Source organism: Petromyzon marinus, chromosome 2, assembly GCF_048934315.1.
Source record: "Petromyzon marinus isolate PM22_M1 ecotype Great Lakes invasive population chromosome 2, UKy_Petmar_22M1.pri1.0, whole genome shotgun sequence".
Classification (NCBI taxonomy): Eukaryota; Metazoa; Chordata; class Hyperoartia; order Petromyzontiformes; family Petromyzontidae; genus Petromyzon; species Petromyzon marinus.
The window spans coordinates 14,025,959-14,043,909 of record NC_133668.1 but is presented as its reverse complement, the minus strand read 5'-3'; the positions used below and the strand labels follow the sequence as shown (position 1 = coordinate 14,043,909).

Genomic DNA, 17,951 nt, shown 5'->3' with positions numbered 1-17,951 from the left:
GTAACCATTGGAAAGATGTTTTAAACCATTTCCGTTCTTAATTAATTGTATTTTACGATGACCTTCAGACCGCAGCTCTTTCGCTGGCATTGACTCTTAATACCTCTCACACCACGGTTAATGGTATGGTTTACAACATGGAGGATAACAGCGCCTCGCAGCTGTCTCTCTCCCCCTCCTCTGTTCCGACTATGGATGAACTCGTCCGTCTGAACGGGACCCGTAGCTATCCGTGTTGCTAAAGTTGAGGGTAAGAATCCACCCATTTTTCGCCATATAGCATTGTGATATATAACGACTTATTGTTGGTAGCTTAGCTGATTGGAGAATATAGAGTTTATTGATAACATTGAGGTAATTTATATTTTAGTATTTTTTATTGGTTCACTATATAGTATTCATTATATATTGTATTGTATACCCAGTTACTGTGAATAGCTCAGATGTGTAGGCCTTAACTACAACATAGCCATTTCTGTGACCAGTCACAAGCTAATCACTCAGTTATTTCAATGCTAAATTCGCCTAGTTATTTCAATGCTACATTTTCCTGTTTGATTTGTACTAGGTGCCTCGGTGAATGTATATACTCTGACTTTAACATAGCTATTTCTGTGACCAGTTACAAGCTAATCACTCAGCTATTTCAATGCTAAATTCTATGCTAATTCCTTTGTCAAGGGGTGCCTTTGCGGATGTGTATGCTTTAACTTTAACATAGCCTTTTCTGTGACCAGTCACAAGATAATCACTCAGCCATTTCAATGCTAAATTCTATGCTAATTCCTTTGGCAAGGCGCTTTGTTTCTTCTCACACAGCTTAAAGGTCGTGATCTCAGCGTGGCTTTCTCACTCCAGCGCTGTCCTCCAGACAGTCTCGTCCCCTTCACCTGATGAAGGCCGCTTGTGTTGTGGCCGAAACGTCGTGAGAATATTATTGTGTTATTTTATTTGATCAATTTATTATTTTATTCTCATTCTACGTGACTTTACCGAAAGAACCAAAGAAGATGAATCCTTGCAGTCACGAAAGCTTTAAATCGAAATATAAGTAATATAGGTTGTTATTCTATACTAGCTTTTTTGCCCGTCCAAGGACGGGTGTATATTGCAGTACATCTGAAATATTCAATAGAAAAATTGTTCAGCTCATGATTATTAATTAGGGGGGGTTGCCTCATGTGTAGTGACGTCACCCGCTAATGGGTATGGAGGGGTGCGGCATGTGGAGTGACGTCACCTGCTCATGATTATTAAAGAGGGGAGGGGTGCGGCATGTGGAGTCCGCGACCTTCTTGATTGTTCGTGTAAATTTCCACGCGGGTATGAATATTAATTAAGGGGGGGGGGGGCTCTTTTGCAGTGACGTCACGCACGGATGAAGCACTGTGCTGCTTAGATTTATGTTTTACCGTCACTTTCTGTAAAGTAACGTCATATTTGAAGTGACTTTGCGTAATAAATAATTTAATTCAGCTCGACCTTCCTCTGCGTTAGTATAAAAATCCACCCATTCACGAATATTAATGAGGGGGGTGGGCCTCATGTGGAGTGACGTTACGCGGGGGGGTGGGCCTCATGTGGCATGACATCACGTGGGACACACACATTTTTGGCTCATTATAGTAGTATGTGAAATATAAAGGTCGTAGGTTTTTCCCCTTTTTCTGGCAACAAAACAGGTGTTAAGATGTTAAAACACCAAACTGAAACCTTTTACAGGGAATCATGTCTGCATTAACCACAATGCTCGTGATCAGAATGCAAACAAAAAACACTGATAATATATGCATTGTCCTCGAAACTGATTGGTCCACACCAGAGACAGTTTTCTTTTGAGCCTCGTCTCAAACGGTGTTAGACCAGAATAAATGGGAAAAACCTATTATCATATTTTGGTAATGGCAAAGGAGGTCCCATGAAATATAAAGGTCCTTGCCAAATAACATTGACAAATCAATCAAGCAAATGTGCATATTCTGCTGCGTTTTTATAATATGAATATTTTGATTATAGCATGAAGCTATTATGCTTTAAAATGTATACATTGCTCTAAGTTATGGATATTGGTTACATTTATACATCAGGCTGTCTTTCAAATGGCTCATGTTGGCATTTTTATACCCCCAACGGATTAAAGCAGTGAAATGTTTTCTTTTTAATTCTATTTCTCAATAATATTCCAATCAGGTGAAGACGGTCGCTTGTTGTTGCGATCAAAACGTCGTGATATACTCTTTTTTCTACCTACCACGTGACTTTACCAAAAGAACCAAAGAGTATCGATTCCTGCAGTCACGAAAGCTTCAAATCAAGATTACATTTGACAGCAATAACATTACAGATCCCACTACCAAGGGAAAAATACAATATAGTCATGCATGTTTTATGTAATAAAATGTGCATAATAAAAAATGAACTATATTTAGAAAACACTTATCAACCAGTACTGTTATCAGGAGAGGACAGGCAGGCACGTAGATGAACAAGCCCCCTTGTCAAAATATATTCAAACACCTTCATTGGTGGAAAAGAAGGTAGACAAGCCAATAGAAGCTTCTAAAAATACTCCATTGCACATGTGCCATGGCACAGGTTTCCTTCATTACCAATGATCACATGTGTCCAATGTGCAATGACATTTTAATGGAGAATAGGAGGCAAATGTGGAAAGGTTAATTAATGTCTGGAAAAAGTGCTGGCACCTTGGGTTATACAGGTGTGGATTTGCAGAGTGTAAGCATTGAGGGCGAGTGAGAAGGGTTTGAAAGCGAACGTCACCTGCAGCGCGTGATGGGGAGGCGGGCACGGTCGCCCTCCGTGAGAGGGCCCCCCCTGGATCTTCCTGGAACGCATGCTCATCCCCGCCCCGCACGACTTGCTGCACGGTGACCACGGGATCCACTCACCCAGTGCGCAGTCCACAGGACAGGCAACCTCGCAGGCCTCTTCCCTCCACCCTGGGTCACATGTGGATACACGGCAATATCCGCTGAACGATCTCACCACGTTCTTTTAGGCGAATGTTCAGCTTCTACACGTGTTCCACATGGGGCCAGCTTGAGGCCTCCCATGGGCTCAGGACTGAATATATAGACTTAATTACTCCAATACGTCTCCGGGTTGTAAACGTGCTGCTCGGCATGACGTCTGACATTTAACTCCACTTCAGTCCCTTCGGGCTTCGTCAGTTCTACAGTGTATTTTAAGGAATGTAAAAAGTTCCCATCACGTGGAGTGAAATGTCGGACATCATACTAAAGAACAGGTGATCAGAGAGCTATACAGAACAACCGTGAACGCCTATGCAAATATCAAAATAGCAACCCAATTCTGATCACGATTTAGGAAGAACATATGCAATAAAGGCTAAATTGTTAAAAAATAAAAATTAAGCTCCCCCCCTTCATACATATGTTTACTCTCTTTTGGGTTTCAGTAATCAGCAACTTGCTGTAAATACACGCAGATAATAAAAAAAAACCTGCAATCAATGTGCTTGTCTCTTTGCTAAACGAATATCGATTTGAGTGATGATATGGCCAGTACAGAAGGAAAGCTAAACATCGGATTTAACTCATTGCACACGCATCATGAAGATTTCAACGTGACCACACATTAACTGAGTATGCAGGCAATGAGCCGTGTCCACAAAACGTATTAGAGCAAATAAAACTGAGTCATTTAAGTTAATTAATTAACACACAGATTGCATAATTTTGCACTAAGTCCACACCACTTCTCAATGTGGCTGCACGTACACAACTGCTTGAACGCCCCGACCATTTCACGTGTATCATTGTAGAATTACATATGTAGAATTACATGTGTATCATTGTCAACTGTGTATAATTAAAACGATTGACAAACAGAATCAGAATATTTCAGAATCAGAATATTTTTTTTATATTAGAGGCATATGATGAGCTATGAAGTTATTTTTCACAGATATCAAGTAGGAGAAACATCGGGACTATTAATGTCATGAGAAAACCTCAAAAACAGGATAATCCTGGGAAAACCAGGAAAGGCGGAAACCCTACCCAAAACAGAACCGAGATTTAGAGTTTTCCAACAAAGCTCCTCCGAACCCGGTGACCGGGGCTTACGCTGCACTCGACTGACCGGGGCTGTTGCACATCTCAGGCCTAGTCAAGTGCTCTTCGTGGTCGTAGCAAGATACGGCTTGCAATCGCACGCCCTTCCCGCACTCAGGTTCTCCGGCCACCGCTGGGCCGTCTCCGGGCCGCCCTTCCCCCAGTGTCACGATGCAGTCCGACCAGGGCCCCGTCGGGCGGCTCGTGTGCGTGTTGCACGGGCATGGTTGGCTCTCGAGGAGAGGGAAGGTGTGGGCGACCTTGCACTCTTCTCGTCGCTTGCTCCTGCCTGCGTGGGAAGAGGATGCCGCGGTGTGATGAACATCTATTGGACACCTGTGAAAAAGAGCTTTATCGCTCATCAGATTTCTCCAGGATAAATAAAGATTATTATTCTGATGGTGAAAATATGACAATGCAGGTGGGTGGCATGGATAGGAGGTATGTTCAACTTCTTTCGTAACGTACATAGCCATACGTGCTAATTGAACATATGGTGATGAGTCTTACAACACTCACCACGAAAGCAATGAACCCAATGTTCAGGTGGGTTGCTCTAATTGTCAGCACTAATTGTGCACTAGATTAACAATTACTGTGAAAATTAAGATGCCGCAGACGAATCCAGTACATTCACTGCTATAAGATTATAAGTGCATTGTCAGTGTTACTGGGGAACTGAAATATATAGAGCGGTATGCGTGCAGATGAATATATGATTAATTGATTCGTATGTGGAGTGGTGGTGCAGTCTTAGAGCACTAGGCAATAACCCGTTTACTTGAGTTTTATTCCTGGCCATGGCGAACAACAGTGGTGGGTGTTATCTGAACCAATCCTGGGCCACCACCCCCTACACCAACCCACAATGAACAGCATGGAAAAGTATGGTCGAATAATCCCCGTGACCAAGTGATATGGAGAGGTCTTCATTGCCGCGCGTGTGTGCGTGTTCGCACATGCAAGTGTCAAGTACGAACGCGCTTTACATTTACCGGTGAGTGAGCGTCGTCTTGTCTGTGTAGCCCCGCAGCCCGGATGTGATGGACAATGAGTCCATGGGGACCAGGAACTGAGCGCGCAGTCTGAGGCGCACGGTACTCGGCACGGCTGGGCAAGCATGGGCATTGGTGCAGCGCGGGTCAGGCACTCCCGTGGGTCCACGTGTCCCTCGCCCTCGACGTGGCAAGATACACCTAACACCACCCCCAACATCACCACCACCATAAACACTCGACGAAAGCCCCTCAGCTACACATCATTGCGTAGCATTACACACCTAACACCACCCCCATGTCATCATAGCCATCACCGAGAAATTATAATAGCTCCCAGCCACCCATGGGTATGGCAAGTAATGTTTGATAATTATTAATATTCGTGTTTTATCATGTACCATGAAGTCTGCAGCATGAAAACGCAGTATCCCAATTTTTTAGATGAAATTATAAATACATCAAATTTGTCTTTGATGCTCTCAAGATTATATTTCATATCATCTATATAATTCTTGCTCGACAAATATGAAAGCTTTGGAGGCTCATACATAGCTAACCTAGGGACAATTTTCCTTTTGTAATATAATTTTAAATTGAAGTTATACCACCCATGTTTCTTGTTTTTTTACGTGTCCATTTAAAGCAATTAAAATTCTATTAAACAACAAAAAAAGCCACTCAGCTTGCAATTCAATAAATCGTACTGTTGATTGAATCATCATATAATGCTGTAATAAAAGGAAAATGTGAAATTACTCAGGACATATGTATTTAAACATGACAGCATTCCTGTTTCAGTGCCATCTGTAACCAGCTGGTATGTTCATTTAATTTCGATAGACAATAATAGAGCTGCATGGATGGGTAGGCTGTTGCAGGTGGGAATATGCCACTACTGCGATGCACTTAGGTCCTTATGTTCGATAGCGAATGTGTCGATATGAGCTGTACAAATACACATAAATTGCGGTGCCAGAGCGAAGCGGTTTGCAGAGATAGTGGTGTATGTCACAAAATCTATATATAATACAGTCTTGGTAAATAACTACTGGGTATTTCATTAATTCTGTATGGACTTTATTTGGGTGCACATGATGATATAAGACACAGGCCATTGGGGCAGAATGAACAGTGCATTCAAACTGGAATATTGCTCCATGTGTGTTTGTGCGTGTGCGTCAGTGCACACGCACAGACTTAGCGACACCCCATTTCCCATTGTCGACTAATGCTGCGTTATGCCGCACATGATTACTGCATCAACAATCAAGCCCAACTCATTGATGCTCTAGCTACGCCTGGAAAATTAGGGTCGTATCGACCATCCCACCCCGACCTGTACTTTGCCGATCACGCCTCTCAACCCAATCCCACTGCTATCCCAGCAGAAGTTGCTCCCTCCTGCCGACCAGCGCACGGTCCGTACTCAACACGAGGAGCTGCCTCCAATAAACGGAGTGAAAGCTTTTACGCTGCAAATGAGGTCATGAAGTTGATTCCCCGTGACCCTTGCTTTCATTAGCGATGGAAAAATTCCTCGAGCATGAATGTAAGCAGTTCAGCCTTTCAATACGTGTAATGAACATGTGATAGATGGTGGCACAGGGGTCGCACACGCTGCAATCAGCGGCGTCTCTCCTCAATAGCTGTCTCGAATAATCCTCTTTGCCTCCAATCGTGGTGGCACGTGGTCGTTTCATGGTTGCCACAATTTTTAAGAACTATATTAAATTAATCTTACACTTTACCTCAGTGCTCCGACGTGTTTTTTGTTTGTTTTACCACATGTCGGGTGGCTTGAAGGAGCTACCAGCACGTGGAATGAAAAATCACACATCATGCCGAACAACAATCCTGTACAACCTGATAACACATCGAAGAACGACAAAGCACCACCACAAAAACCTTCGCAGTGATACCACATACTTGATCATTCAAACGCTTAATATTTTCTTTCAGTTTAATACAAAAACAAACATCCTGTGGGGACTTTGAAATTACCAGTTATGTTGAGTATTTTTTAAACACCGAAAACCACCCATTTATCATCTGCCGCTTGTCGTTTGACGACTCATGGCTGCTACTGCCCTGGGTGTCTTAATGTAGCTCAATGCAATTACACTTTGGTCTAAATTGCATGCAATTATGGACTAGGATAAAGTTTACTTATCTCTTCTCTGTGCGGCACTCACAGGGAGGGAGGAGTTGTTCACTTGGCTCAGCAACTGGCAAGAGTCCTGCAGGTATTTCTCTCCCCATGTACCTCCTTCCACCCAATTTCATTTTCATTCACATCCCACCCTCTCGACATTCTCAGACAATGCACCTCTTAATGTTCATGCAGTAGACTGTTGGAGCAGGTGTCGTTCGCAAGCACAGATTTACGTTTACTTGGCACATGAGCTGGCATTGAGAGAGCAGATTAGCACAATATCTATTGCAGTGGTGACCTAGGAAATATAATTCCATGTGAACTTCATATTTATTTGAAATGGAAGATGACAACTGGTACTTAATGTACTATTCTTGGGAACAATGTTACTGTGTAGGGTTTCCCGGCTGTGCTCAACAGCTCTCCGACGTATTTGTTGTTCTGCATGACTTTCGATGTTCAGCTCCACGTACTGCACATGGACCGAAACGTCAGACTTGATGCTGAACCACACACAGCACAACCTGAATACACATCGGAGAGCTTCAAGCAAGAGTATTTAATGTCACTTCACAGCATTCGTTGGAACCGTTGTGTTAAAATGCATTGAGCTACTATAGACTTGATGAAAATCTACCTTTTAGGTTTATTTTGGTCATAGCATCACCAGAGCATACGTTTGTGGATGACATTCAAACTGAGACAATTTCTTAAGAATAAACGCAAATGTGGTAACGGGACAACGAGACCTCTGCTGCGGCCCTCACCTCGGGTCTGCAAGCCCTGGCCGCAGGGTGATTCTCCAGGGTTCGCTCCGGCCGCACGTGCAGAGGAGGACGCCAGCAAGTGGCATTGCCCCCACCGGTGCGTGCGCCACCTGCTCACTCGCGCCCGAACACGGAGAGACGCAAGTGGCCGTGGGGTACAGTGCCTGTGAGGGGGAGTCGCCCGGCTGCATGCTGAACCGAGGCAGATTTGCCATTGTACCAGGAAAGCCCAACCGACATTTTTTAGGATTGTCCCGCTTTGGGATGTTCGCAAAGTCAACGGGGGTTTAACATCATCAAACGTGTATCAAATGCAACCTATACAGGAAAACCTTTCTAAGCCACAGACTCGTGGAGAAGGAGCGCAAAGCCAAAGTTAACAGAGCATGAGGCACGACTGATGCAGTTGGTGAACCTGTGCACCCGTGACTTTGGATGTGTTGGTCTACCCTGTGCTCTGCTCCTGCCAAAACTTGCACTCTCTTGATCGTGCATGCAAATTTTCTACCCCCCACCCCACCCAAAATTATGCAAAAATGTATTTAATTTAACTCTGATCTATGATAACCTTCAATAGTGCTGTTTGTCTGTGGTCGCTTGCCTATTTCGGCCTTTGAATATGTGCTCAGCAATCGTTGATAAATATCAATTAAATAATCAACTTTTGTTGGTAGGTAGGCAGAGTTCAAGTGCATTACCTGTATTGAGGGCAGGGCCGTGTGGGGCAAGGCCTCATGTCGCTAAGACTCTTGGGACAGGGCCGTCCTCCGCCACTGGCACGCTGGATCACCACACGAAAGCGCCACTGTCGCGGTGTCGGGGCGCCGTCTGTAATGCACAGAAGCCATGTGTGAACACAGGCTTGATTCAACATAGTCGGTGGTAACATAAATATCAATGCCATTAGAATAATTATCAATACCATCTATATAAAGACAACATTGGCAACACCATCGCCATTACCAATGGCGATTACATTAAAAACTGCCACTGAGAATATCACCATTACTGACATCATTATCGCTTTCATCATCGTCATCAAGATAACATTATGATAATCATCATCACCATTACCAATATCATCATCTCATGTAAATATTTCACCAGTATTGTCTTCAACAGGACCAACATGAATGGCCGTGAGCAACATTACCATTATATTCTTGGTTCTTTCGGTAAAGTCACATAAAAAATCCGTGATCTGGTTCCGTCTGAAAAAGATGTGATTCCGGACATACAGTACCCTGTCGTCTACAAACTAAGTTGCCTCTGTGGTAGTAGTTACATTGGAGAAACCAAACGACATGTCTCGGACCGCATCCGTGAACACAAAGCAGACCTAAAACACGGTAGGACCAACACCTCGGCCGTGGCAGATCACTGTTATAATTCAGTAGGCTCACATGACATTGACTTCTCCAAGACAGAGGTTCTCTGCAAGCCATCTGGCTACCATGAGAGATTCGTTCATGAGGCTATCCACATATACAAACACAGAGGCAATTTTAACCGAGAAGATAGATTCTGGCTTAGAAATCATTGGAAGGATTTGATCAACCATTTCGGGTCTTAATTGATTGTTCACGCTTACGGTGGCTTTCAGACCGCATCCATTATTTTCGTCTCCCCCCTCCTCTTTTCCGAACATAGATGGACTCGCCATCTGAATAACTGCCAAATCGCTCTCCATGGTGCTAACGTAAAAAAAAGCCATCTTTTTTCAAAATTTCTTGCTGTGGCTTTCACACCTGATGATGATTGCTCGTGTTACAGTCGAAACGTCGTGATAATTTTATTGTTTTATATTTTTATTATTTTATTGTTTCCCTTCTACGTGACTTTACCGAAAGAACCAAGAATATGAATCCCTGCAGTCACGAAAGCTTTAAATCAAAATTTAACATTACCATTATTACGATCAACGTCGTGAACACTGCAACTCTCATGTGTACACCATCTGCTGTATTACCTTGTGGCTTCAAGGCTACAGTTCAATACATGGACACCTCTGCCCATCTTAGTGGAACATGGTGGAATGTGGAGCAATGTTAATTTATGCTATACTCCCTTGCATTACCTCATGGGTAATTATGAAACACTGTTTGAAATACTTTGCCAATTGATTGCAGTCATAAACATTACGATCGTAACAGGTAATTGCGTTGTTGCAACACTGATTTCAATTAAGTAACATTCATTATATGACTAATGCAAATAATATGATTATAAAATTGATTGCATAATTCATGCGATTGTGCAAATGAATGATTACATATGAGAGCTTTTTTAGGTGACTGTATTTGTATTTGCTATAGAAGAGTCGGATTTTTACCAGTGGCTCAGGGCTGCTCACTTTGTCTTATACGGAGACTGACCTCTGCAACAGAACTGTACCAATTCCATCTTTAGCTGAGGGCCTCTAACAGAGATGAGCACTGCCCATTGTTCTTTCATGCACGCGCAGACTTTGACCTGTCTACATTATGTAATACTGTACTTAAGAACAGGTTAAATGCAGGAGGTCCAGAAATTAATTTAACACCATTTATTTTATGACACATTGCATTATGCAAACTACAACATTAAATAAAGTTGAATTTACTTCGAAGGAGTTATGAATGCTATCTCAAAATGAAATTCACTTTAAAATGAATTATGAAAGTGCTGTATGGGTTACCATATGGAAATATGAGAGAAATCTTAAATAAAGTTACATAACCTTTATTGGTAAAAACTGAAAGCCTTCATTACGAATGGGTGTGGAAGGCTTTTAACTTCTAAATATTTCTTAAAATGTATTTTCCTGGCAGGGTACGGTTGTCAATCAATGTTGAATTCAAAGACGAACATGAAGGAACCGGAAAATTCAGTTTGCCTAGAAGGGCAAGTAAAACACAGCATGTGACGGTGTGTTTTGAGTGACACTGAAACGATGACTCTATTCAATCTAATATTGATCTCAAACATCCACTACGATCGTGAAGAAAGTAAAAATAAAGCTGAAAAGTACACCAATATGCGTGGAGAGGCGCATGTGAAAATTACACCATAAGACAAGAAAGGGGAACACATGGACGAGAGAACAAACACAAATTAAAGACATCCTGTTGACTGTCAAGACACATCAATGGAAGAGGTGATGACCAACGGGAGTGACTGGTGACAATAGCAGTCAGGGGAGCGATAGCACTTGAGAGGCATGACCACCGCAGAGATAGTGATGAGTCGGCTCATGTGAGGAAGCGAGATGATTTGTGGCATCGCGGGACCATGGGGTGTGGAATTTGATGTAGTGGATAGAACATGGCTGATGATGATTTTAAAAAGTTTACAATTTAGGAATTGGCAGACACTCTAAAATATCAAGTGCCAGGAATCTGGCCTCCAACTGGTGTGAGCCATTGGAGCAAATAGACAATGAGAATAAATGTGCAGTGCATTATTAATCACCAACCAGTGGAGCCATGCCGGCCTCAGTGTGTGACCAATGCGTATTGGCATTGTGGTAGCAGCCCTGCCTCCCACTTGTGCCAGGCTAAATACACTTTAAGCCACATGGAGTTGCAAAGAATCGCTGATGGGAGGTCTCCAGTTCGACCCATGTGTTACGAGTAAACAGACTAGTGAACTGGCGGTGGCACCACATGTGGTCTCCACTGTGCCAACACGCTGTGTTTTGTCCACCTCGTGCTCTATTTATCATTGTGAATGCTACTCCTTTGCCTCCTGCTGCCCTGCTGGAGGGCACCTGCTGCCAGTTTCTCTGTTTGAGTCGTCTCAACAAAAGCCGATTCTAATACTGTTGGTGCCAGCCAGCGGCAAATTTACCCATACAGTGAGGGAAAAAGTATTTTATCCCCTGCTGATTTTGTACGTTTGCCCACTGACAAAGAAATGATCAGTCTATAATTTTAATGGTAGGTTTATTTGAACAGTGAGAGACATAATAACAACAACAAAATCCAGAAAAACGCAATGTCAAAAATGTTATATATTGATTTGCATTTTAATGAGGGAAATAAGTATTTGACCCCCTCAATAAGAAATATGTCTGGCTCCCAGGTGTCTTTTATACAGGTAACGAGCTGAGATTAGGAGCACACTCTTAAAGGGAGTGCTCCTAATTTCAGTTTGTTACCTGTATAAAAGACAAATGTCCACAGAAGCAATCAATCAATCAGATTCCAAACTCTCCACCATGGCCAAGACCAAAGAGCTCTCCAAGGATGTCAGGGGCAAGATTGTAGACCTACACAAGGCTGGAATGGGCTACAAGACCATTGCCAAGCAGCTTGGTGAGAAGGTGACAACAGTTGGTGCGATTATTCGCAAATGGAAGAAACACAAAATAATTGTCAATCTCCCTCGGCCTGGGGCTCCATGCAAGATCTCACCTCGTGGAGTTGCAATGATCATGAGAACGGTGAGGAATCAAGAACACAATTGGTAACAGACTACGCCGTGAAGGACTGAAATCCTGCAGCGCCCGCAAGGTCCCCCTGCTCAAGAAAGCACATATACATGCCCGTCTGAAGTTTGCCAATGAACATCTAAATGATTCAGAGGACAACTGGGTGAAAGTGTTGTGGTCAGATGAGACCAAAATGGAGCTCTTTGGCATTAACTCAACTCGTCGTGTTTGGAGGAGGAGGAATGCTGCCTATGACCCCAAGAACACCATCCCCACGGTCAAACATGGAGGTGGAAACATTATGCTTTGGGGGTGTTTTTCTGCTAAGGGGACAGGACAACTTCACCGCATCAAAGCGACGATAGACGGGGCCATGTACCGTCAAAACTTGGGTGAGAACCTCCTTCCCTCAGCCAGGGCATTGAAAATGGGTCGTGGATGGGTATTCCAGCATGACAATAACCCAAAACACACGGCCAAGGCAACAAAGGAGTGGCTCAAGAAGAAGCACATTAAGGTCCTGGAGTGGCCTAGCCAGTCTCCAGACCTTAATCCCATAGAAAATATGTGAAGGGAGCTGAAGGTTCGAGTTGCCAAAAGTCAACCTCGAAACCTTAATGACTTGGAGAAGATCTGCAAAGAGGAGTGGGACAAAATCCCTCCTGAGATGTGTGCAAACCTGGTGGCCAACTACAAGAAACGTCTGACCTCTTTGATTGCCAACAAGGGTTTTGCCACCAAGTACTAAGTCATGTTTTGCAGAGGGGTCAAATACTTATTTCCCTCATTAAAATGCCAATCAATTTATAACATTTTTGACATGCGTTTTTCCGGATTTTTTTGTTGTTATTCTGTCTCTCACTGTTCAAATAAACCTATCATTAATATTATAGACTGATCATTACTTTGTCAGTGGGCAAACGTACAAAATCAGCAGGGGATCAAATACTTTTTTCCCTCACTGTACATGTGTAATGTCATGTGTGCGTCTCTTCTGCTCGTTCTCTTCTGCTCGACGCCCGAGGCTTGTGTGTGCGTGCGGGTGGTGTGCATCACACACACTCAGTCGGAGACGAGGTAGTCGTAGAAGGCACCATCCTCCCCTTTTACTGTTGTTGAGTTCTCGCCACTACTTGGGCAACCTCTCTCTCACGACCACGCTGCCACACGACCCATCCCAGACATGACCCTATCCACGTTGCACCGACGGCGTCGACCGGGACAGCCAACTACTCTCCGGCCGCGCAGTGATCGGACGAAGGTGGCAGCGACGACGACAGCGACGAGGAGTCCAATCCCAGAAACGGCAGCCCGGAGCTCTCGCTCTCTGATGCTTATATCCCCTTCGGAGGGGCTTGGCTCTGCCCGAGCCGTGCCTCCATTCTCGAACCCTCCAGAGGGTTCCAAGGGCTTCCCCACGAGGTCTACCATGACCCTTGCCCCAGTTCCTCCGCCTGCCAGCTGAGCTGTGTGTGCGCTAAGCGCCCATCTGCAGTTGCAGCTGCTGTACAAGTCAGCGCTATGTCACTACACATGTATACACACAGACCGTGTGCATACAGGAATTTCCGATTTTTCTATCTCACTTGTTCTTAACATGATAATGAGATGTGGTCACACGTAGATGCCACATATATAAACAATTGCATTGAATGTGAGGCTGAAATGTGCTTTTTTTGTGGCATCACTAATATGATCTGAGTTGGAGGTAATTTATTTAATCGCAATAAAGAGTGAAAACTTATTTTCATAGCAACAAAGATATTACCATTTATAGCCCTTTGGATGAAGACCTCTCCATGCCATGGTGATTAGTGCGGATTCGGTGAAGAAAGGAGGCACAGGACCGGTTAATATCACTTACCACTGATATTAGCCATGGCCAGGAATATAACATAAGGGATAATTGCTATAATGAGCGAGTATTTACCTTGTGCAAAGATACACGTGCAAAGTAATGCTGGTGCACGTCGTGCCATGAATACAAACTCGGTGATGATTAAATTATACAGCACCTGCTAATTGCAAGATGAAACATAGTCAGTATTTGGCTCCTCCATTCTATCAAAATTGCCTTAGTGTATAATACATGTATGTATATAGATATTAATAAACACATATATACAACTGTACGCACCCCCTGCATTGCTGTAAAAACGTACAATATGTCCATAAATCTCGATTTAAAGCTTTCGTGACTGCAGGAATGCATACGCTTTGGGTCTTTCGATAAAGTCACGAAGATATAAAATAATAGATCACGACGTTTCGATCGCAACACAGGCAATCGTCTTCAAGTGAGAGAGCTCTCTCACCTGAAGACGATTGCCTGTGTTGAGAGAGCCTTCATCTTCCTGTTTTTTTGTTAATTTCTTTCATACAAGAACTGGGAGGGTGACCGGTCACGAAAAGAAGGATATATGTCAACAACACCGGTCAAATGAAACACAGAAATACCATGACTCTTAACATCCAAAATAGCACAAGGTCACAAGTAGTTTGATCACACAGAAGATGAGCCTGTAGGTTTACCTGATGAACTGGAAAGTTGCCAAATATAACACCCGTGTGTACCGTAAGACATGTACATGCATACAACATTCCACGCTGAGGCTTCAACAAGAGCTCATGCCCAGATAAAACAGCCACTGGCATTAAGAGTATCATGCACATCATGGCCAATGACTTTTGGCAGTTAGAGGTCAATGGCAGACATTTTATAAAAGAGTTCAACTTTATGAAATAATGGCACTATATATTTAAACGAACAAGGCTAAGGCGTGCTTCCCATTAATGGAGAATGTGCCATGTGCTACTTGGCTTTGTTGTTGGGATTATTTTCCCAGATCAGTCATTGCTAATTTTGTCCAGATTACTCATATTTGTAGTGACTGTGGTTGTCATTGTATGGTGCTGGAGCTTATGAAGCCACGACAGATAATGTGTTGTCATTATGGGCAGCCCGGGTTACGGGGTGTAGTACCAGCCCTAGCGGGGCTTGGGTGAGCTCTGGTTAGCGTGGAGGCACCGCGAGCAGTGTGCAGTGTGGGCTCCCGGTGAGGGAGCGAGAGGGAGCGTCAGCCAGCCAGGGTTACGTTGGGGCATGATACGCTGGTTGACCTGCTGACACGTGACCGGATGATATTGGAGGGGGGCCACTGGTGGACGGAGCCGCGGGGCGGTCACGTGGTCCAAAAGAGCTCTCAGGAACCTTTGAGAAAGAGCTCGACAGACCTGGAAGGTGGGCGGGGCGAAGGGCGGAGCCAGCCCCAGCCCGGGGGTATATAACGAGGGCCCTGTGAGGAGCTCGAGGTTCTTCGTGTGCTGGTGTTATGAAGATCCACGTCGGAGAGAAGAAGACTCTAGCCACGCGGTCCGGGACCCAGCTTGTGGTCCGGACCGGGATAGCTAACCATGTCTAGTTCTGCCGTAGCATGGTTAGATGGGCATTCGAGACCCGAGTGTAGATCGTGTCATGTTACGTGCTGTTGTATACTAAATAGTGTTGCTCCCAAGATAACGTCTGCGACTCAGTTGGACTCACTATATATTAATTAAATGGACATTATATTCACTGGAGGCACGAGTGTCATAATAATGTTCTCAATAGACCTGTATTGTACACAAACAAATTTTGATGCTGCGTTGGCAGTGGGGCATAAGAACAAATGAAAATACCTAAACACAATCGCCAACAACACTGTAGAAAAAGAGGAAAAAATAATTGATAAGCGATACTGTGCAATAGCCCTTATTTTATTTCTCCCCTATGGAGGACCTTTGCCCAAATGAATGCCTGTTAAGTGTTTTTTCCTCTTTAGGACACAGGTATTGGGGAATACATATTGCACACAGGTGGGCATCTTTAAGAAAGTTGAGGGCTCACCGTAGATAAAACCCCTCATAAATGTCCAAACGTCTACCATTACTCTTACCAAATACTGTCAACTTATGAAGGTCCACTGTGTGAAACTTTAGTTTCTTGTATAAATGTATATTTTATAGATGTGTTTGGTAACCATGATCGATGACAATTTGGACATCATTTTAAAAGGTTTTTCTGATAGGAGAGACCACTTTTATGATGGGTCCTTCGAACAAACTAAGTCCCCCCTTTTAACTATAGACAGTTGACTTTACCGAAAGAACCAAGAATATGAATCCCTGCAGTCACGAAAGCTTTAAATCGAAATGTGGAAGACCCTTATAATATGTCCATTATTATGGTCAGCAGAGCACCTGAAGCAGTTTATCCAGCACCACTCATTACCAACTGTCTTTGCCTCCTTTCTGGTTACATTCACTCATCACACCAGGTATATTACTTATTTTAGGCTGAGTTGACCTTGTGAAGACAAAGTTCTAGGTTCATATATTAGTTGCCCTTGGTGTTGTGCACCAATTTCAGGAATCGAAGCTGCGTTATCTGATGAAATCAGTGTGCTCAGAACTACGCCATTTCTCCCCACAAACACACAAATATTCCACCACTATGTTAAGTGAGAAAAATCCATTGTTGTACTTTACTTCTACACTCCTGTGTCTATGCTCCCCGTTTTCTCCAACCAGCACTGACCTGCGTGGTGATGAATGGTCAAATAACTCCCACGATCGAATGGCATGGGAGGTCATTCGCAAGTGGCTTAATAAAGGACTGTACATGTACTTTGGATAAAAGTGTCCAATTGTGCCTTCAAACAAAAAAAGGGCACCATTCACCACTAAGTTAGAGTGATATCACTAAAGAGCCGGTGCCAAGCTCTTTGCAATTTGAGGCAACATGATGTGACAAAGTCCTGATCGTTGGAGGTCAAAGAAGAGACTTGAGCTTCGTAATTTAACAAACTGGGGTAACTGACCAATGTACCAAATGTACCAATACGAAGACAATGATCCCTTGAGGGCCTACAAAGACTGTTTGTGCAAGTACTCTTAGCGGACACCTTTGATGGTCGGCATGGCACATCAATGGGTGGTGTGGCCAGAACGGCGTGTGGCCATTTTTAACATTCGAGTGGAGATATTTACACGCCACATCAGATACTTCTTACTTAAGGCTAGGTTGACCTCGGGCAGGGGTCGGAAACCTGTGGCTCCGGAGCCATCTTGGATTCACATGCATTTTTACCGAGTTAAAAAAGGCTATTCTTGTTATTTGGTGGAAACGACTAACATCACCAATGTTAGCCGTGGCTGGGAATCAAACTTAGGTCACCTGGTTCATAGTGCAGTGCACTAACCACGACGCAACCGCTCCCCCAACACAAACACACCGTACAAAGATCCCCCGTATAGCCTTAACAGGCGTTTTTGGACAAGTGCTCACTACGAAGGCAGTCGAGGCAGAGGAAGGGGTGGGTGACCAGCACCATGCCCGACCGCCTTTATATTCCCAGTGGTGATGTTTGCACATGACACCAGGTACTCATTTAAGGCTAAGTCGATTTAGGGGAGGCCCAGTTCATATAATTGTCACTGGTGTTGGTAGTGAGTGGCAATCGAACTCAGGGCATTGTGTTCGTAGTG

At 43.8% G+C, this 17,951-nt stretch overlaps 1 protein-coding gene across 5 annotated transcripts in view; it reads right to left on the bottom strand.

Moving 5' to 3' along the window:
- The window catches only part of LOC116946909 (thrombospondin type-1 domain-containing protein 7A-like), a 444,047-nt gene that overhangs the window by 108,208 nt on the left and 317,888 nt on the right, over window positions 1-17,951 (bottom strand). For all 5 annotated transcript variants that reach the window (XM_076070187.1, XM_032962175.2, XM_032962192.2 and 2 more), the window contains 5 exons: window positions 8,713-8,842; window positions 8,015-8,124; window positions 5,093-5,293; window positions 4,126-4,386; window positions 2,782-2,960 (listed from right to left, as the gene is read on the bottom strand). In XM_076070187.1, coding sequence (XP_075926302.1) covers window positions 2,782-2,960; window positions 4,126-4,386; window positions 5,093-5,293; window positions 8,015-8,124; window positions 8,713-8,842 — 881 coding nt within the window. The remainder of the gene's footprint in view (window positions 1-2,781; window positions 2,961-4,125; window positions 4,387-5,092; window positions 5,294-8,014; window positions 8,125-8,712; window positions 8,843-17,951) is intronic.